Here is a 21185-nt window from a genome sequence, read left to right on the forward strand (position 1 = left end):
GAGTTCGTGCTGCAAACTCAGCTTGCTACATTGCCGTTTTTCATCGTTGTCTCAGATAAGGCATTGTCTCTGGCCGAGCGAACTAAACGTCTGTTGAACTTTGTGTAATGGCTGGTATTGCAATCCTGGGAGCTGGCATTTTTGCCGCCGAAGGTAGTTTACACTTCTGCAGCGGTTGACTGGCGCACATACATGACACTGACTCTTTTACAGAACACCTGCCCGCACTTGTGCTGAACAAGGCCCATGTCAAGGCGATTTATTCTCGCTCGAAAGCTACTGCATCTACTCTTGTAGCGGAAGCAACGAAGCTTGGTGTCACAGATGTCGTCGATCTTTACTCGGAAGACACTCCTGGATACACGCTGGATAATTTGCTTGAGCGCAGCGACATTGAAGCGGTCGTCATTGTCTTGCCGATTTTGGTACAGCCATCGATTGTCCGACGCTGCTTAGCCGCCGGCAAGCATGTCTTATGCGAAAAGCCAATTGCCAAAGACGTGGCAACCGCCCGCGAATTAATCGAGGACTACAAAAAGTCATACGCAAGCAAAGGACTCATTTTCAACATCGCGGAACAGTTCAGGTTTATGCATGAGTTTGAACGGGGTCGTGAGTGGGTAGTCGATGAGAAAGCGATCGGTGAGATCACCCAAGCGCACCTCAGGATTTGGCGGCATCAGCCTCCCGAAGGGAAATGGTATGAAACCCCATGGCGAAAAGTTCCCGAGTATCAAGGCGGCTTCTTGCTTGATGGTGGGGTGCATCAAACAGCCATGCTTCGTTTCATTTCGGGCCAAGAGGTTGTCGAGACGGCGGGGTTTGCCCGTCAGGTTTTGCCTCATCTTCCACCTCTCGACACTCTCAATGCTGGCATTTTACTCAGTGATGGAGGAACGGGGACGATATCAATGTCTTTCGCTTCGCCGCGACGAGCTACCGAGCTTACAATTATTGGATCAAAAGGCAGCTTTTACCTCACTGATGGTCCCGACGGCTTCACGCTCTCCCTTGATCTCGCTACTGGAGAGAGTAGGTCGGAGACTATAAAAAGTCGGGGCGTGGAGCTAGAGATCAAAGCGTTTTTGGAGGCCATAAAGGCTGGGAAATCGGAAAAGCGGGCTGGTCCAGAGGAAGCTCTGAATGACTTGGCAATCATAGAGAGTATGTGCTCAGGAGGGGGCAAAGTGCAACTGTACTAGATTCAACTTTTGGCGCTTGTATTAGGTGTGGAAGGAATGCAGAAGCCATTTGGCAACATCAATGATTGCAAGATATGGCATCAGGAACCATAGGCATGCATTCGTCGAAGGTTGTAAGAAATCGGCTGTTGTAAGTTTGGGGAGTTTTGATACATAGAGAGCATAGACATCGATGTATCCCGAAGTCTGAACGAGGCCAACCTTGGAGCACCATATATCCGAGCCAGTGAACTTCTTTGTAATCGCCTGTGACCGGGCCAAGCTCGTCGGCCAACGACCTTCATGCACTCTCACATTGTTTTTGAGAGAACCGCGATATTAACTCAAAGATGCACACACTGTGGTTCAGACGCCGTTACACTGTCTACCGAAGTGAGGGTCCCTCCCTCACCTTGCTTAAAACGACAGTCGGAAAGACAGTGATTCATTTAGTAAGGAGTATCTCGTCTGTTTACCTTGAATGATAATCGAATCAATCACCTGATCGGCTCCAGGGCGGCTGAATGGAAATTAGCCGTAGGGTTGATTCTCAACCTAAAACAAGTAGCGATGGTTGTACTTCCTTCGGCTAACTGCAGAATCGAGCGCTTGCCGAAGATTAGGGTCTGATATCTGGCAATCAAAGCTCATCGTATAGCGCAGTCAGTGGGGAAAACACGACAGCCAAAGTGCGGAGAAGGAGATCTCAACATCGATTCCTGGGGTGACAATCCGGGGTTCATAGGAGAAGTTTTGGATGGAATGATGCTAGATGTTGGAGAAGCCATGATTCTTGGGGCGTAGAAAAACCTGGGTTACTGCATATAACTGCATGGCCGCTCTTCATCGAGCCAGGCAGACGAAATGCCGGACTACGTCTTGATTGAATGTCCTGGCAGGATTGCAAAGGCTTCATTCCTTCACCATAGATAGACCCAAGGTTGTAGACCATGATGACATCGTTCATGATGTTATCCATGATGAGGATCCAGTCAAAGTCACCACCCCGAGCTGCATGACAGAGTCCCGCATGCAAGCTGCGCTGCTCCGCGAGAATCCTCATGCCTTTCGAAACAGCTGTCTGAAGCTATATGGGTGTATCTTTGTGGGGTATCTCTGCTCAGCTACGAATGGATTTGATTCCAACACCTTTGGTGCGCTGAATATACACAACTCAAATGATTCGTTGCCTTCAGTTCTAACAAGAGATAGGCGGCCTTTCCGCCCTCCCACAATTTACCAAATATTTCGGCATCAACACACAGAACCAAGGCCTTGTTGCCGCACTCTATGTGTTCGGAAATATAGCCGGCAGCTTTGTTGCCGGTCCTTGCTCCGACACATATGGTCGCCGAGTTGGTATGGCCATTGGATCGGCCATTTGTGTGATTGGCGCTATCCTCCAGACTGCTGGCACAAGCCTCTCTGTGCTGATGGGGGGCCGCTTCATTTTGGGCATGGGAGCTGTGCTTGTACAAACTGCTGGCCCCAGTTATGTCGTCGAAATGTCATATCCGAAATACCGTGCCCAGCTTACCGGTGCTTATCAGGCTTGCTTCTTTCTTGGAACTATTGTATCGACCTGGCTGGAATTTGGCTTGAACCATGCCAAAACAACGCTATCGTATCCATGGAGACTTCCTCTCGCAATCCAAGGCCTGCCGTCTTATGATTCTGTGCGCTGTTTGGTTCATACCCGAGAGCCCCCGTTGGTGTGTATATCACAACTTATTCCCATTGTCCCCAGCGTGTGCTGATGAGAGCCAAAGGTATGTCGGCCAGGGACGTATATCCGAAGCCAAAGCTATCCTTATCAAGTATCACGGAGGTGGAGACCCGGATGCACTCGTCGCAAGCCTCGAGCTGCAAGAGATGATCGAGGTCATTGAGATGGACGGTTCTGATAAACGATGGTGGGACTATAGATGCTTGTTTGACACAAGAGCGGCTAGGTATCGGACGTTTCTCGTTCTTTGCATCGCTTGGTTTGGAGAACTCGATTTGCCTCCGACTAGCTATTATTTTCCCCTGATGGGTATGTCATTCCTTCCTTCTTGCCGCAGGCATTTTGGCACTGACAAACGAGCTCCAGTCAAGACAGTTGGTATCACGGATGTCAATACTCAGTTGCTGTTGAACGCGATACAAACTCCAGTCATGGCAGCTGCTGCCCTCTGTGGGCTCAGTGTTGTGCACAAGTTCGGTCGTCGCAAGCTACTCATGTTCTCCAGTGCTGGGATGTCGATATCCGTTGCCATCATAACAGCATGTACTGCCCTCCAGGCTGGACGACCTGCGGTTGGGGGGACTGGCATCGCGTTTCTCTACATCTTCTTACTAGTTTTCGCCTTTGCTTGGGTATGATACTCCAATCAATCGGTTTCTTGCCTATCACTGACCAATCTTTCCAAACAACAGACTCCGATGCAATCACTCTACCCTGTCGAAGTGCTCTCTTTCAATTCCCGAGCAAAGGGCATGGCGTTTCTAGCATTCATGAACAATGCTGTCAAGGTCATGAACACCTATGTGCCGCCAATTGCCATTGCCAACTCCGGCTGGAAATACTATCTCCTTTACGTCTTTTGGGACGCGTTTGGGGTCATTGTTATATACTTCTGCTTCGTTGAGACCAGGGGGTGGAGCTTGGAAGAAATCGAGGATTTGTTTCAGGCGAAGAATCTCGTCAAAGTAAGTCTTAAGAAGGATATCAGTGTCGCGCATGACGGTACTATTGCACATGTGCGCGATAATAGAAGCGATGTTTGACGAGGAAAGGCGAATAAAACTATTGACGCGAAGCTTTTGCGAAACAATGAGTCGATGTTTATGGCATGCAGTCAATCTGAATGTTGATCCTATTTCACGACTCATCACGAACAAGGATCGGAAAATTGAGTGGAATGTGAAGTAAATTGGTAGATGCGAAAGCTTACCCTGGTATCTACACGTCCTCCGTTGGTTCTCGACGGGGAACTTCATCCAATACCTAGTTAAACCAATTCTACGTATCACGTGGGCCTCGTGGACTAATTCAACTCCCATCATCAGTTCCCCCGCAATTTCTTCTGAACTCCCATATTGGCTTCAACTTCTTACTACATGTACTCAGCGTCTCTTGCTGGCACCTTAGGCTTCTCATAAAGGGCCGTAAAGGTTTTGACTATGATAGGTTACCCACGTGGACCGTCGTGAGGGTGTTGCAATCATGGCTCCAGCGCAAGAAACTCACAGACGGGTTAGAACTGGTGAGAACCCCAAGAAGGAATGATGACCGCACTGGTTCTTAATTTCTCTCAAGGCTGGTGAGTATAGTGGAATGGATGGCATTAGATCAGTCATCAGTGCTAATGGCAAATGGTGCCGAAAAAGCACTACATGTAGGAAGCGGCATATGAAATGTCTGTCCAACCGTTGACCGTCCATCACGCTACGCTCCAGCTAATAAACGGATGAAGGTGACGAAAGAAAGCCTCAATGCCGTCACTGCGAAGTCGGTCACCGCGATTGTGAATATGACTTCATCGACAACACGTCCCACCGGGAGGGCGGCAATGGACTGTTCCAGTTCTCAGCAGACCATGTCTGGCTAGACACGCCGTCAGAAAGTGAGCACTCTTCCAATCTCGTAGAAAGTTGACAGTAATCAACTAGGGAGAGTTATTAGTTACATTTGTTTATTGCGTTGATGTCGGCAATGGCGATGATGTGGAGCATCTCACAAGAGTGCCATCGCCACCTCACGCGGTCAACCCGGGAGTTGCTCACACTCCCCTCACTCAGTCATCCAATGGTAGTGCATAAGATCGACCTACCTTATGCGCTTCTGATACTGACTTGCATTCAAGAGCCGTCACACAATATGCCGATCACAGTTTCGGGAAGAGACGATGCAGTGCCGATAATGAGCTCGGAATTATCTCGCGACGCCGCTAATCTTGCATCTCCTCACTCAGTTACGACTGTCGCCAGCATGGAAACTATATATCCGGTCAAGTCGCTCATCCTCAGGCGAACTTCTGGCTCAGCCATCTATACTCAATGTCCAAGGCAGCCACTTAGAGACCCCCTAATTGCACGACTGCTTCACCACTATATCAATAACTTGGCTTGCTGGGTACATACACTCAGTTATTCCCATTGCTTTTTCTACTAACAATCCAAAGCTCGACGTCAACGACTCACAGCGGCAATTCGAGACGTTTGTTCCCTATCTTGCCATGAGCTGTCCCATATTGCTCCACGCCGTTCTTGCCTTTTCAGCGTGCCACCTGAACCGACTGGATAGATCTTGTGATGAGCTCTGCGCTGTGCATTACTACGACTTGAGTGTGCAAGGCCTCATACCAGCGTTGGCGGATCCAAGTACGACCTTTGACAATGTGCTACCGATATCGACTGTGATCCTTCGAATGTACGAAATGATGAGCTACGAAACTGATCACCAGCGTCACTTACGGGGCTGTTCGTCACTATTCACTCACAATCGAAAGAACATTGGCTATCGGGCGCTGAAAAGAACAGCCTTCTGGACTTATTTTCGAGAAGAGATTATGGTTGCTCTTGCGATAGGAAAGCCGACTACGATTCGCCCTCGCAACTGGAAGGTCGACATTACGTGGGGAGGAGACACCGATCATGTAAAGGTGGAAAAGATGACCATGCTGACGGCGGAAGTGATAGACTTTTGCTTTTCTCAGCACCTAGCGAGTCCTCACGCCAGCGCGAGCAGTTGGGACGAGCTGCAGAACGAAGCAAACTCATGGAGGAATTCGCTGCCAGAGTCATTCAATCCCGTTTATGCCATCGACGATGGCGGCGCATGGAAATCTTGTACCTTTGTACTTGGCATAGTGAGCGCCATCATCGCCAATCAGTACTTCAACTTCAGACTGACATTGCTAGTCGTCGCGATGCAGTTCTATCACCTGGTCAAAGTGCTTCTTGCACTTCATGATCCACACCGCCCAAATGGTATTGGGTTTCTGCAGTTCGCAAGAGCCGTTGAAGTAGGTAACCTGTAAACTCATATCAACCCATGGGGTCGATGCGCTTCTCTGCTAACACGCAAAAGGGTGAAATCATGAAGCATACCATTCAGCTTTGCGGCATGACCAAGGCCCTTGGCGACAGATATGCCGGTGCTCTCGTGAATGCAGTGCAGCCTCTCGTCATTTGTAAGTGCCATGATCCCTATAACATGTCTTACTCCTAATCGCCGACTTTGTAGGCGGCCAAAGCTTGAAGAAACCCGAACAGCAAGCGGAATTGATCCGAATGCTGCAGCGGATCGAACGGGTTACGACGTTGTCAACAACTCGAGGCATCCAATCATTACAGGAGGTTTGGAGTGCACATAGACAGCCCTGATATGATAAACACAGATATTCTACGTATCGCCAGCATCATGTCATGTAGATCTAGAGAGTGCCAATCTCACCCTGCAGCTAGAAACTCTTGTTACATTCGAGGCTTGCAAATCTGCAGCCACATGTCTGTCTCCACACGCAGAGCCCTAGGCAACTCTTCCCACGCCTAGCATGACGGCTGATATGCGTACCAATGACGGCCGACTAAATCGCGAGTTCAACGTCCTTCATCAGGAGGCTTCCATTGCACTAATGCGGGGTGGTGCGGAGAATGTTACTCGGGCTCGCTCTAGTTCCAACCGAAAGCCGGAGATCCAACTCTTCAAGACTGGCGAAGCAGGGAAGTGATTCGCAAGGATAGCCCGCATCGATCCACAACCAGAAAGAGACTGCATATTCGAAGCGGATAATTCGCCGAAGCTTGGATCTTTATGACGTGTGCAAAAGTCCGACACTCTTTGGAAGACACGCGGCTACGGCCTAGATGTAGCGGTAAATACAGTTGGATGGCCCCCCAAGCTTGGAGCACATCTACCGACGATGTCTCTTCTCAGAATAACATTGTATGTATGTATTAATCCCTCTCCTCCATACGATAGTCCGGTTCGCCTTGATGCGACATGTACGCGGTGCACCGCCGTTAACGTAGAGGCGAGTTGCGTTCCCGAGAGGAGAGCGTCTTTTGGGCTTCCTAGGCTCCCTCATACGCCGACCTCCGTGGAGACTACAAAAGAGCTTTAATCAAGCCCTTGACCTACTGGAACAGATAGCCTCTGCTCCCCTTCAGTATGACTCTTGACGCCGAACAAGTAATATCGACTTGTGCAATCATCCGTGTACCCGGTGGCCATCGTCACGCTAGTACAGACCGTTTTACCCTGGCTGCTTGCATGCCGATCCTGGGGTATTAAGACAGGGGCCGCCAACTTGCGGGATGTGGGGACAAGTCCTTGGAACCTTCGATACGTCTCTTGCCTCACAGATTCTGGCCTTCTTTCCTGTGTGATCCTGCATTCGGCTTCGTACCTGTACCCCGGCTGCCCGTTCTCGATGCCGATACGTGCGCTTGTACGCGGTCTCGACCAGGATTATCTCCACCAATGTTCTTGATTGCTCTCCATGGCTCATGAGGCTTGCAACTTCTATAAAGACATCGTGAGGCCATGAATATCTTGACTCTTTTACCACAGGCATGTTGGGGGATTGAGATAGATAACCCAGTAGAGGGTCGGGCATCATAGAAAAGCCGCCAAAATGTATCGAATTTGGAACATATACGGTACGTCTCCAGCTTGCCTTGGTCTTGCTAGCTGATATACTTCGCTGGAGGGTATACAGACGGCTCAGAAATCGGACACTAATGTAACTCTGGCTGCAGTGCTTGCCGCCTTTGGCACCATCGGCGGCATGATATTCGGCTTCGAAATCAGCTCCATGAGTGCTTGGATAGGCTCCGAACAGTACCTCGAATACTTCAACCACCCCGATTCAACTGAGCAAGGCGGCATCACGGCGGCCATGTCCGCCGGTTCCTTGGTCGGCTCTCTCCTAGCCGGATGGCTCGCTGATCGTCTGGGGCGTCGTTTGGCTATTCAAATCGCCTCTGTGGACTGGATTATCGGAGCGGTGCTGCAGTGCTCTTCTCAGAATGTCGCGCATCTCGTCGTTGGCCGCATCGTCTCTGGACTTGCAATCGGCATAACGTCCTCTCAATGCATTGTCTACCTATCTGAGCTTGCTCCCTCCCGCATCCGTGGCCGAGTCGTTGGTATACAGCAGTGGTCCATTGACTGGGGTAAGCATGACTGCTCGCAACGATTACTCGCACGCAAGTGGCTAAGATGAAACAACTAGGCATTTTGATCATGTACCTTATCTCGTACGGCTGCTCTGTTTCAATCCACCGACCGGCAGCATTCCGTATTGCATGGGGCCTGCAGGCTGTTCCCGGAGCCGTCTTGTTCCTCTCCCTCTTCTTCTTCCCCGAATCCCCACGCTGGCTCGCAACCAAAGATCGCTGGGAAGAATGTCATGACGTGCTTGCCAACCTGCACGCCAAAGGCGATCGAAACAATATTGAGGTGTTGGCCGAGCTCGAAGAGGTCAGAGAAGCAGCGAGGATCGCCGCCGAGTCAAAGGAGATCGGCTACCTTGGACTGTTCGCCCCCAAAATGTGGAAACGTACACTTGTCGGTGTCAGTGCCCAGATTTGGCAGCAACTCCTCGGTGGTAATGTGATGCTTTACTACCTTGTCTACATCTTCAATATGGCTGGCATGGTAAGTGTCACTCGTGCAACCGCCGTTGGAGAACTATTTACTGACGGCCAGGCAGTCCGGAAACACCGCTCTCACGTCTTCCATCATCCAATATGTCATTTTCCTCGTCACAACTGGAGGAGTCCTCTTTGTCGTTGATCGCATTGGTCGCCGATGGCTGCTCATTGTTGGCGCAATTATTTGCGGCGTCATCCATTTTATCGTCGGTGCCGTCATGGCTGTTTATGGGCACCATGTCGACAGTGTGGATGGTGAGTGTCGAGTTGTTGTTCCCTTCTTCAACATCATCTGCTAACTCACGTCGAATAGGAAACGATATCCTGAGGTGGCAAATTGGTGGCCCTCCTGCAAAGGCCGTTATTGCGCTTTGCTACATCTTCGTCGGAGTCTGTAAGTCACAATTCATGCCCAATTGCTTACCGAGCTGTGACTAACATCGCTTGCAGATGGTAAGAAGAGTTACTCATCATAGTCTGCGTCTCGTTATCTTGACTAATGCCTGATCTAGGAGTCACATGGGCCCCCGGTGCCTGGATTTACTGCGGAGAAGTCTTCCCCTTGAAGTACCGAGCCAAAGGTGTTGGCCTGGCTGCTGCAGGTAATTGGGCGTAAGTGTAAGGCATCATTGTGGAAATAGACCTAGGCTGACCCTTGAGGTAGTTTCAACCTTGCTTTAGCCTTCTTTGTCCCCCCGGCTTTCACAAACATCCAATGGAAGGCATACATGATCTTCGGGACCTTTTGCATTGCCATGGTGTTCCACATCTACTTCATGTACCCCGAAACGGTGAAGAAGTCGCTTGAGGAGATTGACGTGCTATTCGAAGGAGGTATTCCCGCGTGGCGCAGCGCGAGTGCCGTGAGCACATTCGATGAGAAAGTAGCGCGAGCAAAGGAAGTTGGAGGTTTGGAGGAGTTTAAGAAGCAAGCCGACGTGAAGCACGAAGAACAGGTCTGATAAGATCTCATCCAGGCCATATTTAGCGACTCGCAGAATCAGCGTCTGATATTGGCAATTGATTGGATGAGGCAGAAGACATATTTCGACCATTTGCTCTTGCGATGTAATGTGTCTCTACTTGCGGTTCAAAAGAAATGATATAACCTCCAAAGACCTTCGTCAAATGATCAGGTATAGCCATAAACGCTTCACCAGTGTCTAGTAACTCGCCTGACTCCGGCTGTGCTGAAGTATCTTTAAAATATTGAACCTAAGGTAGGTATGTATGTATTGGCGAAGGGGATGGAGTAGCGAGATCTCAATCTCTTTCTCACTAGTCCGCCATCGCCTTTTCCGCAGCGCTTCGAGCATGCAGCTCCAGCGTATTGAACATCGGGACATTTGGCCGATCCTTCTGTCCGATAAGCAGCGGGATTTCCGTGCATCCCAAGATGACACCTTGCGCCCCTCGAGAGACCAGCTTGTCCACGATGTCTAGATATCCCTGCCTTGATTCGTCGGTAAACTGGGATTTGGCGAGCTCGTTGAAGATAACATCGTCGACGTATTTCTGCTCTTCTTCTGTTGGTACGACGATATTAATTCCAAAGCGGCTTCCGAATTCGTTCGGCAAATAGTCCGACGACATGGTGGCTTTTGTTCCCAGCAATGCAACGGTCTGCAGTTCCAAATCCAGGATGGCCTCTGCTGTCGGGTCGACAATGTGATAGAGCGGAATATTGACGTCCTTCATGAACGCCTTGGCCACACGGTGCCACGTATTCGAAACGCAGATGATGAAGTCGGCTCCCGCCCTTTCCAGGCTCAGTGCCTTTCCATGCAAGTACTCTCCTCCTTCGTCCCAGAGACCATTGGTTACGAAGTGTGCGCTTCGCTCAAAGTTCATGGAGTTGATGATGATTTCGCCGGTGTGAAAGCCGCCTAGCTTTGCTCTAATGTGCGCATTGATGAGCTTGTAGTACTCAACGGTAGCCAAGTCGGTGCTGCCGCCGATTATTCCCACTGTCTTCATGACTGCTCGAATGGTAGGTGTCGGTGGTCTATTGGCGATTTGCTCCGGATTATGTCCGCGGTGACATTGTCACTCCAGTCTCGAGATCTGCATTGGAATACTGTAGTAAGGCATGGACAGATAGATATTTGAACGTGATGATGGCTGCCAAAGTGGACCCGTTTCCTCCCCATTAATACTCCTTGTCAAAAAGCGCCCTTTAGGAGCCTCAAGCCGCAAGGGCGCGAGACTAAGGGACATCTGCTCCGATCGAGTCGTGTCCACCAATGGCAAGGCAACTCTGCCCAAATTGCCTTTGCACTCCTCCCTGAACGGCATGACATAGGAAAAAATGAGAGAGGCCAAAAGAACAAAAAAGGCATGGAATGTAGAGCGTATCTGTAGAATCTTCTGTTGAACGAGTTTGCGCGGCCAGCGACGACAACCGAGACTTGGCAGATGCACTCGGGAGTATATGAGTTGTCCTTTAATGTTGCTTAACGGAAAGGTTGGGGTGTCGTCTGGCACATGTTCTTTCATCGCTTGAGCCCACCGTCCTCGATGCCATCTTTGGTGTGTGAGTACACGTCGTCTTTGGGCATGAGAGCTTCTGCGGAATTCATTTGGGCTGGCATAGGAGCCTAGGTAATTTACAGGATCTGGGGCCACAAGAGGAACATCAACAATAATCAAACATTTCCTAACAGCTAGCCCATCTTACTGTGGTGGAAGTTGATAGATCCCGAACCGGATATATCTGTCCTCCTCTCCAAATCCAGGAGTGTTCACTTGTCTTTCTTCGTTAAAACTCACGTCCACACGCCATCGAGTCCCGGTCTCTGACCCAATCTCATCCCACAGCTTCTGGAGGCTTTCTTCGTTGTGTAGAAACGATTTCATCCTTCCTTCCCTCTCTCTTGGCTTATGAGTGCCAATCTGCCTACCAAAAATGACGGCATCAACCGTCCCCGGCTGCAAGAAGCGCGTTATCCTTGTTCCAACTTTCACCTGCTCCTCCCACTTGAACAGGTGGAAGAAGTTTGCGGCATGTACAAGTGTAATTTTGCCGTCCAACTCTTTCAAAGCCGTGTCTTCGGGGTTCAACATGTCGCCGGCTACAAAGGTTAAGCCGCTCTCTGCATCGTTGAATAGCTCCGCGCCAATAGTGATAAATTCTGGGTGAAGGTCTGTGCCGAATAGGCGTGTCGGTTCGATTCCGTCCCGCACCAGCTTCCGCAGCACCTGACCGACACAGCATCCGATATCAAGGAGGGTGTCAGTAGATCCTGAAGCAGAGCTCGAGCCGGCCGGGTTCTTCAATCGTTCGAATGCGGTAAGAAAGTGATCGTCATGCATATTACGCAAGTTTAAGAAGCTCCAACGGCCGATGCATGGATACATGGCCACCTCCCAAAGCTTCTTACGCTGTCAAGAGGCGTTAGATACAATAGCCAGGAGGGTATAACTAGGGGAGGATAACGTGGAAGATGCCCACCGTATTGAGGAGAAGTTCATCGATCTCGCTGGGAGGCACTTTGCTGTAATCTTCCAACAACTTCCGGAAGAGCACGATATCTTCCGGAAGTTCATCAATATAGGTCAACCTCTTCCAATTTTCCAATGCCGATTCTGGACTCATTTTTGGACTACTTTTCCCCTTTGCTAAGTTGGGAACCTGTACACCGCACAGCACCGTGCTGACAGTAGAGAGTTAAACCGGACGTAGAGTATGTAATGACGACAATGACCAGCCTAGGAACGCCTGAGTATAATATCCTCGACTAAGTTGGAAACGACGTGGCAGACCTCTCCGATTCAACAAACGAAGAGACAACTTGTCCCCGTCTTATACTTCACGGAGTATCAGGCAGACAAGCGGATTTCGGCGCTAATTACGTCCGCCTACGCGTTTCGCGGCAGTCATTAGCGCAGAGAGTAGTTCACTTTGTTCGTTCAACTACGGGATACAGAACATCACTGTGATCTCAATCCCGTATTGAACCACGGAAGGGGTTCAGCAAGGCTCCGAAGCTCTGAATCCCAAGATGATCTGATGTTCTGGACAGGCATACAAGCGCCGCAGTGGAGAGGCCCCACTGGCTAAATCGACTGATGTCGATAGTCGAATCCAAGGGATTTCTGTCGGGTAACGACTGCTGGTGATTGTGAAACTATTCAGCACAACAACTTTTATATTGATCTTCGCTTCCTGGGGCATGCGCTTGATCGCCAGGTATCTTCAACGCCATTCTTCGCAAGGGTTTCGCTTGAACTTGATCTATACTATTGCTTGATCAACCGGCGTTGATCCAATCTTGACCAGCATAAGGTAACTTAACTGGGGCTTTGCTGTTTGAGAGTGCAGGCTTAACATCTCAACCAACCTTGGTTTGCTGAAGCAATTGTACCATGCTTCATGAAGCCGTTCACAACCCCCCCCCCCTTCTCCTCGTTCTCACCCCACCGCGCAACAATTAAGTGCAGTCGAGCATAGGGCCAAATGCATAAGTAGCCTAGCCTATGGTACTCCGTACCCATGATGAGTCTCATGCAAGGTTGTCGCTCAAGGGCCCGTAATAGGCATTGTAAGCTGTAAGGAGGTCCGTATCTTCCGATATAAGATCACGTCAGGTGGTCCACAGCCAATCGGGAATTGGAAGCAGTTCGTTGCGAAGAATAAGCCATACTCGAATCATGATGCCCAGACAAATCATTGGCGAGATCTGCAAAAGCATAGTTGCAAGCATGGGGCTCAGTGTCACATACTTCGTATTTACTCGCCTTCAAACAAGCTTGAAATGGACAGGACACCGGCAAAGATTCCCGATGGCCTTCCTGAACGAGTGCATTACTCGTCATTAGAGATACTGTGATATGATAGATGAGACTTTGGCACCGAAATCCATGAAATTCGAAGTGTTGCGTCGCACTTCGTCAAGGGCTTGGGAACTTATAAAGATGCCCATAATATTTCTCTTCCTTACACTACCAATTACATCAGGCAAAAGTAGAGTCGAATGCGTTGCCAAGATGCGGTTCAAGTCTGCGCTTTCATCCTCCTGCTTGGTTTATTCAACCTTTTGGTAGCACAAGCTGACCCCACCAAACAGGGTTGCAGGATCCAAGTCAGAGCAAAGCCCAATTGTCACTTACATTCCAAACACCTACATTACGAAGCCAGAACAAGAATCTCGTGCTACAGCCGCTTCTCACTTCGCTGAAGAGAAGTTCTATGGCCACGTCAAGTACCAAATGCTTAAAGATTTCAGCAATGCCAAATACTTCCACGGCTTGTCTCTCACTCTTACGGATGGAACATCTCATAGTGACCCACCGAATAGGCTTGTGCCCCCTCCAGATGCATTGGGGGCCGCTCATCCAAGCCCACAAAGCAACGGTACGCTCCCGCATATCAAGGGTACCTCAGGCGTCAACAGACCGCTCAAGATGGCCAGTGTAGATAAGCTAGACGCAAAAGAACCGAGGGCAAAGATGTCAGAATCGCCATTTTTGACACAGGAGTCGATTATCTGCACCCGTCTCTCGGTGGATAATTAGGAAAGGGCTACAGGATCTCTTCTGACTACAATTCAATTGGAAACGACTGCAATGAGAAGAATCAGCCAGTTCGGGTTTCCGAATCGTATCGATCACGCAGTCCACCCCAGTGTCGATGAAGGCATTGAACCTGCATGTCATTTCCTCGGTAGCACAGCAAGGCAGAGATTTGATCAATGCGCATGCGGCCCTTGAAGCCGACTGTTAGATATCACCGTCCCGGCTGAGTCTGCTGAGTTCGCCAAAGGCTATGAAGAAAATCACCATCAAGAACACGTCCAAGGCGTCCAAAACGTCCGAGACCTATCGCATCTCCCACTCAGGCGCATCGTACCTCCACACATTCAACAACTTCACTGGAGGGTCAGAGATAGTGTTGAACAAGTTCAATGATCAACACGAAGCTAAAGACGCGACCGTGCATTATCCAAACCCAGACTGTCCCTGCGGCCGGGTACGTGTGGCGAGATTGTGGTGCAGTTTACCGAGATACTAACAGAATCGGAACCTGTCTACTCCTGTCATGTCAATTTTTCCACAGACAGCAGCAGCTATTACGTGGTTTTATATCTTGAAGTGCCCTACAGCAGAAATGAAGCAACTTACATTCCGCGCAACACGACCGCTGGGTTGGATCCGACAGTCCGTATGTAGGGGGTGGCATAGGTGGTCCCAGCGTTGTCAACCTTGGAAACTTGGGCAGCGCCGGCTCCGCCCCTGATGATCTCTGGCGACCTGGTATAAGCAATCTCATTCGCCTTAAGGCTGTTCCTATGAACCGGAGCTCCATGCCGACCGACATATTACGGCTTCGATCCTTCCATCACATTTGGCGTCCCGGACCCAGACACGTCATTGCTAGACGGCTTTTTTCAGCATCTAAAAACCTACGGAATAATGGTGCAGCTAGCCATTGGCTTTATCACGTCCAACATATATACAGCTCGAATCTCTCGTGCCGTGGACGAATCAAATGCTGTGACCACGTTCATCCTACTGGACCGTTACTCGTAGGCGAGAAGGGCTCTGGGATTGTCCTCATAGCTGGCGCTTTCCGGCCCCTGCTACGCATTTTACGATACGGTGAGAACAACACAAGCCTTGCCAGTTACGATCCTTGGTTAAGCCCTATCATGCAAGTGACGACGTTGACTGTGTAACGGGCGTTCAGCTACGCTCGACGGGTTTGGGTTTGGTCCTCAAGCGAGATGAGGACTCGATAGATGCGCTAAGTACTGATCAGTTCGATGTATTTGACCAAATTATGCTCTTGGGGTGCTTCTGTATTGTGGTTGTGAGGCGTAAACAGCAGATTTGGACTTACCGTATGATGAGGCAAAGGCACACGCAGTCCAGCTGCATATATTCATTCACATAGTGCTTCGACGCTCCAGTTCCAGGAGCATGGAGACGTGCATCTAATCTCAGCGACACTTCCAACGTCGATGCACGAAGGGTAAGCACTAGATTTGACAAGAACCGGCTTTCGATTCACCCAGCATCGCATTGATCCGTCTACCCGCCCTCTGCCATCACCATAATCTTCAGTGGCGCCCGAGACATCGGTGTAACATTCTGTTGGGCGACGAAATTCGATATGTGACAGCGGGTGACGTCTAACGCACGCGTGCAGTTCCTGGCCAAGAAGCGGCCGCAACCTCGAATCCCGCCATCGTCCGAGTGTAAAGAGTGTGTGCGATGCATTCGACAGATACTCCGTACAGACACGTTTGAGTTCGCCTTCATAATTAATGCCGGCCCTCCAGCGACGTTGTTCTGAAAAGCCGCGGGCCGAGTCCTAAAGCCCTTCTTCTTGCGTCCTTTGGGACTAGCACCGTGGATATCGAGCATCCATCTCGAGGGCTCCCCCACAGAGCTGAATTGTCTCCGCATTCCGCCATCTTCCACGCCCATACAGTTTATTCCGTGCTATTCGTGCTCCGTTATTTTCCCTGGACAGCTGCGTATCAACGGCTCCGAAATTTGCCCCCTAGCTCAACTGCCCTTGCCCTTGTCAACTTGGCCTTTGCCCCCCCCCACCCTCTCAGCTCTTATCGGAGCCAAGAGCCTCTGGCTACGAACGAGAGCGTTTGATTCTTGATAGCCATCAAGATTACGCTTGTTCTCTAGAAAACTGCTTCAGTTGGCGGCGAAAGGGAAAGAAAGTCACGGTTCAGCTCTCAAGCTATAGCCATATTTATTCAATCGGCAAATGTCGCTGGCAAAGAGAAATGACGGTAAGCACCCCGTTGCCTCTAAGCTCTCTCCTATTCCTACATTTCTAGCGCGTAAATTGTGACTCTAAACCACAAGCAGGCTGCCTCGAGTGCCGCACGCGCCGAGTGCGTTGCGACAAGACCGAGCCAGAGTGCTTCAAGTGCTGCAAAAAGGGCATCAAGTGCTCCGGCCAGGGCATTGAATGTCGCTTCAGCTCGCACATGAAGAACGGCCTCCCGCCGCGGCCCTCACAAGCAACAGCTGCGACTCGTGCTGCGGGAAGTGTCGCCAAAGCTGGTCAACGAGCGCCAAACCGCTACCGATGGGTCACCGTAACCAGCAAACAATCGGGGTCCTCGCCCGAGGCAACAAAGGCGTCTTCTTCTCGTTCGAGTTCCGCCAGTCCTCCAAAGGCTCCGCCTGAGCAGCCTGGCATTGGGCCTGCTCGCCCAGACGTCTCGGCAACGGAAACAGTCTCACCATCAGAGGTTGTCGATACCGATGTGGAGTTTGTTCCACGAGAGATCCAAGCTGCGCGCCCGCAACGCGCCATTCAGCCTGTGTCTCCCCAAGCCAGGCTCTTTTTCAACCACTGTAAGACGGTCCCCTTCCTGGGTCAACTTGAAGCGCCAAGGCAATAAACACTGCTGACAAGATTGTAGTTTCAGAATTCATCGCGCCGAAAATGGTAGTCTTCGACTTCCATGGAAATGGCTATCGCGACATCCTGCTTCCTCTCGCATGTGAAGACGAGCTTGTCGGACAAGCCATCTCCGTTATCGCAGCCTTCCACCTCTCTCAAAGGGCACCCCAAATGAGAATGGCCGCAGAAGTAGGCCAGCACGCCATTTTATCGAAGCTATTTCGCGATTCACTCCAGCTTGAGCCCCGGAGACTGTTTAGCCTATCAACATGGGCGACGATTCTTGTGCTGCTAGTGGGAGAGACAATCACGGGCGCCAACAACTATGTGCACCTGCTGGAGATTCTGTCGAATCTAGCACAGTCATCCGATTCTGTGCCGTCTCTATCGCCGATTACAAGAGGTTTCATCAAAGAACAAACACGAATGTAGGGTTGCCTGGATGAGATGTCGTTCGTCGCTTACACACCGGGAAGCCAAGATGCTAACGTGCCAATTCCATCCTCCAGGTTCGAACTCTTTGGATTCCCGCTCTCCAGTGAAACCAAAGGCATACAAACACTATCGAAACAACCCGACTACTATCTGGACTTTATGTCTTCGTATCCGTCTCTCAGCCAAGACCCCCAACAATACGCCAACGTCGCCGTAATGAAGGAAGCCATCAAACAGGCCTGCGACTTATACCGTAACCGCGCCATGCACCTGATATCACAAGAAGAGTCTATCCAATCGGTAGAGCGCCTGAAAGAGACGGTCATCGATCTGGATCCAAGCGTCGACGGCTGTCACGCTCTCGTCTGGACGTACTTCGTGGCGGCTGCCGAAAGCATCTTGCCCGAGCACCGAGATTTCTTCTCCACTCGATTGCAGAGCCTCTATAGCTGCACGGAGTTTGGCACCATTCCTATCGCTGTCCAGAGTCTTCAGCACATATGGGCAAACCAGGGCTCTCAGAGATGGACCGAGGTGGTTACTCGGCAACGGCCAATTCTCATTATGTGACGCGTATGGAAGATCTATATCATTCGGGCTTGCTCTGATGCCTTGCGTCTTTATCTTCTTATTTTTCTTTCCTTCTTCTTTCTAGTTTCTGTCTTCGAATCATCCTTTGATACCAGCCTCATTACAACTTGACCCGGCCTGCGAAGTCACCTCGCACAGTAATCGCCGCGCGTGTTCCCTCCTCGATGGCGCCGTCGATGAAGCTTCGCCAACCTAGCGCCCAATCGGAGCACGCGAATACGATGTTGCGCTCTCTTGCTCTCATGTCTTTTAAATGCGTGGCTAGCAATCCAGGAGCCGGGAAGAACCTGCGAGGAACCACATGTCAGCATGAGTCAAAGATGAGGAGCTTGGGAACATGTCGTTGATCCTTACCAAGCTCCTTTGGCGAACTCATCCTTGGACCAGTTGTGGAAGACCTGTTTTTGGTCACGTCAGCCGATGGTCTTTTTTCTTGTTTACGCTGCAGATGCTCACCAGCCTCTGGATTTTCATAGGCACGAACCCCTGGAGCGCCGCCTTTGTATGCTCAAGGTTCTCCTCCGGATGGAAGTGGTTATGCTGTCCACCAAACGCCACCACATGCGTATTGCCCGCTGGCGTCGTTCCGTCTCCGAAGCCGTAGAGAAGCCCGTTGTGCGGATAGCTGATGCCCGTGAACGAGCGGAGGTCTTTGTCGCTGATCTCGGCATGGACTTTGACACACTGATTGACGTGGCCGGTGGTGGCGGCTGCTTTCCGTCCCGGTGCCAGAGGCGGATCAAAGGCAACATCGTTCAGGACGTTGAGGGGAATGGCGCAAATCATCTTGGCCGCTTTATACGTCTTGCCAACACGCGTCGTAATCTGCACACCCTCGCCTCCGTGCTGGATTTTGGCGACTGGGCTATTAAAGGCGTACGTCAAGTTACCCGAAGCCAGGGCCTCGCGGAAGAAGCGGATGGCAAACGATGACTGGCCGCCGCGGAACTTGTACTTGACCAGGTAATCGATGCAGCCCTCGTAGGAGTAGCCACTCAGGGCCCACCAGTGGAGGAACTCATAGAAGCTCGTCGTCTCCAGGGTCCCTCCGCTGCAGAGGAGGACGAATGCCTCTGCGCACAGCCGTTCGTTGGGTGTGAGGTCGTTCTTGATTTCGGCGAGACGGTCGGCGACGGACATGTGGTCGTACTTGCGAGCCTCAGGGGTGAGGACGCCGCTGTGAGGGAAGGGGACAACGGTTCGGCCGAGGCAGCCATCGACGTTGACTAGTTTCGCGAGTGAAGATTGCATCAATGCATCCTTTTGCGCATGGACATGGTCAGCTGTTTTCACAGATTGTGTATTTCCACTCTGAGCATTACCTCTTCTTCGTGGCTAAACGTCTGGACGCCCTGTGGGCTTGATAGCAAATACTTGTTGATGCCTTTGGAAAAGTCGTAGGAGATCTCCAGCTCGTCCTGCATGCCGTATCTTGCAATCTCGCGCCACACATTTGCCTGTCCCCAGAAGACCCAAGTTCCGCCCATCTCATATGGGTAGCCCTCGATGTTGGATGACCACGATCGACCACCGATTCTATCGCGTGCTTCGAGCAACAGCACCTTCAGACCTATTAGAGAGGGGCGAGACAGGCAGTCAGTGTTCTATCTTTCAAGCAACTCATCGGTCTCGCATTGGACATTTACCTGCGAGACTGGCGTCTCGAGCGGCTGTCAGACCGCAGTAGCCTGCGCCCACAACAATGACATCGTAGACCGTGTCAGCGCTCTTGACATTTGTAGGCGGCTCGATAACCCCAATCGAGGGAACTCCGGCCCGAAGGCCTTGAGCCTCTGTCCACGAATATCCGTCTTTGGATGTCATTGAATGTCAATGTCGGCACTTTCGTCGCTTGTTGGTAAGGGAAAAGTTGTAACAGGGCGACGCGTTGGGCATGTCTGCGACATAAAAGAGCGCGCTTCAACTATTAATACATTTCATCGGTGGGACAGAGACTGGTCGCGCTTGTTCTTTACAAACTCTGCAAAGTCGAACATCAGGTCATAGAAATCCAGGTATCATACAATCAGGCAGTGGATTTGCCTCCAAAGCGGAAATAACTTGAGAACTCGCGCCCTCTAACCGATAGGTGGCAAAAGGGATGAAGCCTCGTTATTGCGTATCGTTATATCTGCTTTCTCGCAGAATTGCCGTATAGAGAACACGAGCGGGCTGGTTGTGTCTTATCGATGCAAAAGCGGGAGAAAGCAGACGAACCGCTCCACCCAGTAGCCACAGAGAGCCAGCTCTTTGGCGAACACCAGATAGGCCAATAACGATACAGGCAAATGAAAGCCATCATCAATGGAAACCCACAGGAGCTGTTTGCCGAGCAATCGACCGGCCCACTTCCCCAGGCTTTTAGTTTAGCATCACGAGTCACGAGTAATTGAATTTAGAGACATTCCTTGATGACATCTTCAGAAGCTTCATTTTGCGTTAAACGGAAGCAGTCTGCAGCGTAACACCTCAGATGCAACATGATGTTGGTCGACAGCACCAGAACGGCTTCTTATCAAGCCCGACCCCTGAAGTATGCGTCAGGGGGGTGGGCTGCATATCTGTGGGATAATGCAGAAGATATAAAATAGGCATATTCCTCAACCAGCTCGCTCGCGCATGCAGGTGCCTTCTTGTCTCTCCTTCATCAACACCAAAAAAAGGAGTGCAGAATAGGCAGTGAGTATCTCCCATTGTTCTACGCCTTCCTTCGTGGCGCACCCCTAAACTGCAGGTCACGAAAATAGACGCTCGCGTGTCACCGTGTTACCGAAACCATGGAAGCATGGACAGACGTTGCGGTCCGCTCAATACTCCACCTGTTGTAGAATAGCTGATACGAATTTCCCCTACTATCTGGTGGTATCTATAACACGCTCTTCCAATATCCCACAGTGGTTTAAGGCTTCCCCGGACCGCACAGATAAAAAGCAATCTCCAACTCCCCATACCCACGCCCT

At 50.6% G+C, this 21185-nt stretch overlaps 8 protein-coding genes across 8 annotated transcripts; 5 read left to right on the forward strand and 3 right to left on the reverse strand.

The window, feature by feature from the left end:
• Positions 1 to 107: 107 nt before the first annotated feature.
• On the forward strand, positions 108 to 1202 carry CCMA1212_007585 (Uncharacterized protein; the record flags this gene model as incomplete). The annotated part of the gene is made up of 2 exons (XM_073704752.1): positions 108 to 153; positions 214 to 1202. The coding sequence occupies 2 exons, from the start codon at positions 108 to 110 to the stop codon at positions 1200 to 1202; spliced, it is 1035 nt and encodes a 344-aa protein (XP_073556586.1).
• Positions 1203 to 2096: 894 nt separating this feature from the next.
• Positions 2097 to 3950, forward strand: CCMA1212_007586 (Lactose permease; the record flags this gene model as incomplete). The annotated part of the gene is made up of 5 exons (XM_073704753.1): positions 2097 to 2335; positions 2394 to 2889; positions 2951 to 3216; positions 3274 to 3539; positions 3600 to 3950. Coding segments are annotated over 5 exons (1617 nt in total), but the record flags the coding sequence as incomplete, so codon positions are not given.
• A 1093-nt stretch (positions 3951 to 5043) lies between these two features.
• Positions 5044 to 6898, forward strand: CCMA1212_007587 (uncharacterized protein; the record flags this gene model as incomplete). Its single annotated transcript, XM_073704754.1, has 5 exons — positions 5044 to 5298; positions 5348 to 6190; positions 6256 to 6358; positions 6412 to 6524; positions 6701 to 6898. The coding sequence occupies 5 exons, from the start codon at positions 5044 to 5046 to the stop codon at positions 6896 to 6898; spliced, it is 1512 nt and encodes a 503-aa protein (XP_073556588.1).
• Positions 6899 to 7163: 265 nt separating this feature from the next.
• CCMA1212_007588 (High-affinity glucose transporter) lies at positions 7164 to 9787 on the forward strand (the record flags this gene model as incomplete). The annotated part of the gene is made up of 8 exons (XM_073704755.1): positions 7164 to 7172; positions 7775 to 7829; positions 7929 to 8345; positions 8405 to 8829; positions 8885 to 9080; positions 9139 to 9219; positions 9341 to 9437; positions 9490 to 9787. 8 exons carry the CDS (start codon positions 7164 to 7166, stop codon positions 9785 to 9787), a joined length of 1578 nt encoding a protein of 525 aa, XP_073556589.1.
• A 316-nt stretch (positions 9788 to 10103) lies between these two features.
• On the reverse strand, positions 10104 to 10802 carry CCMA1212_007589 (Uncharacterized protein; the record flags this gene model as incomplete). The annotated part of the gene is made up of 1 exon (XM_073704756.1): positions 10104 to 10802. One exon carries the CDS (start codon positions 10800 to 10802, stop codon positions 10104 to 10106), a length of 699 nt encoding a protein of 232 aa, XP_073556590.1.
• Positions 10803 to 11498: 696 nt separating this feature from the next.
• On the reverse strand, positions 11499 to 12420 carry CCMA1212_007590 (Methyltransferase trt5; the record flags this gene model as incomplete). The annotated part of the gene is made up of 2 exons (XM_073704757.1): positions 11499 to 12206; positions 12277 to 12420. The coding sequence occupies 2 exons, from the start codon at positions 12418 to 12420 to the stop codon at positions 11499 to 11501; spliced, it is 852 nt and encodes a 283-aa protein (XP_073556385.1).
• Positions 12421 to 16551: 4131 nt separating this feature from the next.
• On the forward strand, positions 16552 to 18204 carry CCMA1212_007592 (uncharacterized protein; the record flags this gene model as incomplete). The annotated part of the gene is made up of 4 exons (XM_073704758.1): positions 16552 to 16576; positions 16656 to 17150; positions 17219 to 17627; positions 17709 to 18204. The coding sequence occupies 4 exons, from the start codon at positions 16552 to 16554 to the stop codon at positions 18202 to 18204; spliced, it is 1425 nt and encodes a 474-aa protein (XP_073556384.1).
• Positions 18205 to 18325: 121 nt separating this feature from the next.
• CCMA1212_007593 (Monoamine oxidase N) lies at positions 18326 to 20049 on the reverse strand (the record flags this gene model as incomplete). Its single annotated transcript, XM_073704759.1, has 5 exons — positions 18326 to 18512; positions 18580 to 18623; positions 18682 to 19485; positions 19548 to 19795; positions 19872 to 20049. 5 exons carry the CDS (start codon positions 20047 to 20049, stop codon positions 18326 to 18328), a joined length of 1461 nt encoding a protein of 486 aa, XP_073556383.1.
• Positions 20050 to 21185: the final 1136 nt, after the last annotated feature.

The sequence above is a fragment of the Trichoderma ghanense genome (genome assembly GCF_004382785.1).
Source record: "Trichoderma ghanense strain CCMA-1212 chromosome Unknown scaffold_10, whole genome shotgun sequence".
NCBI classification, from domain to species: Eukaryota; Fungi; Ascomycota; class Sordariomycetes; order Hypocreales; family Hypocreaceae; genus Trichoderma; species Trichoderma ghanense.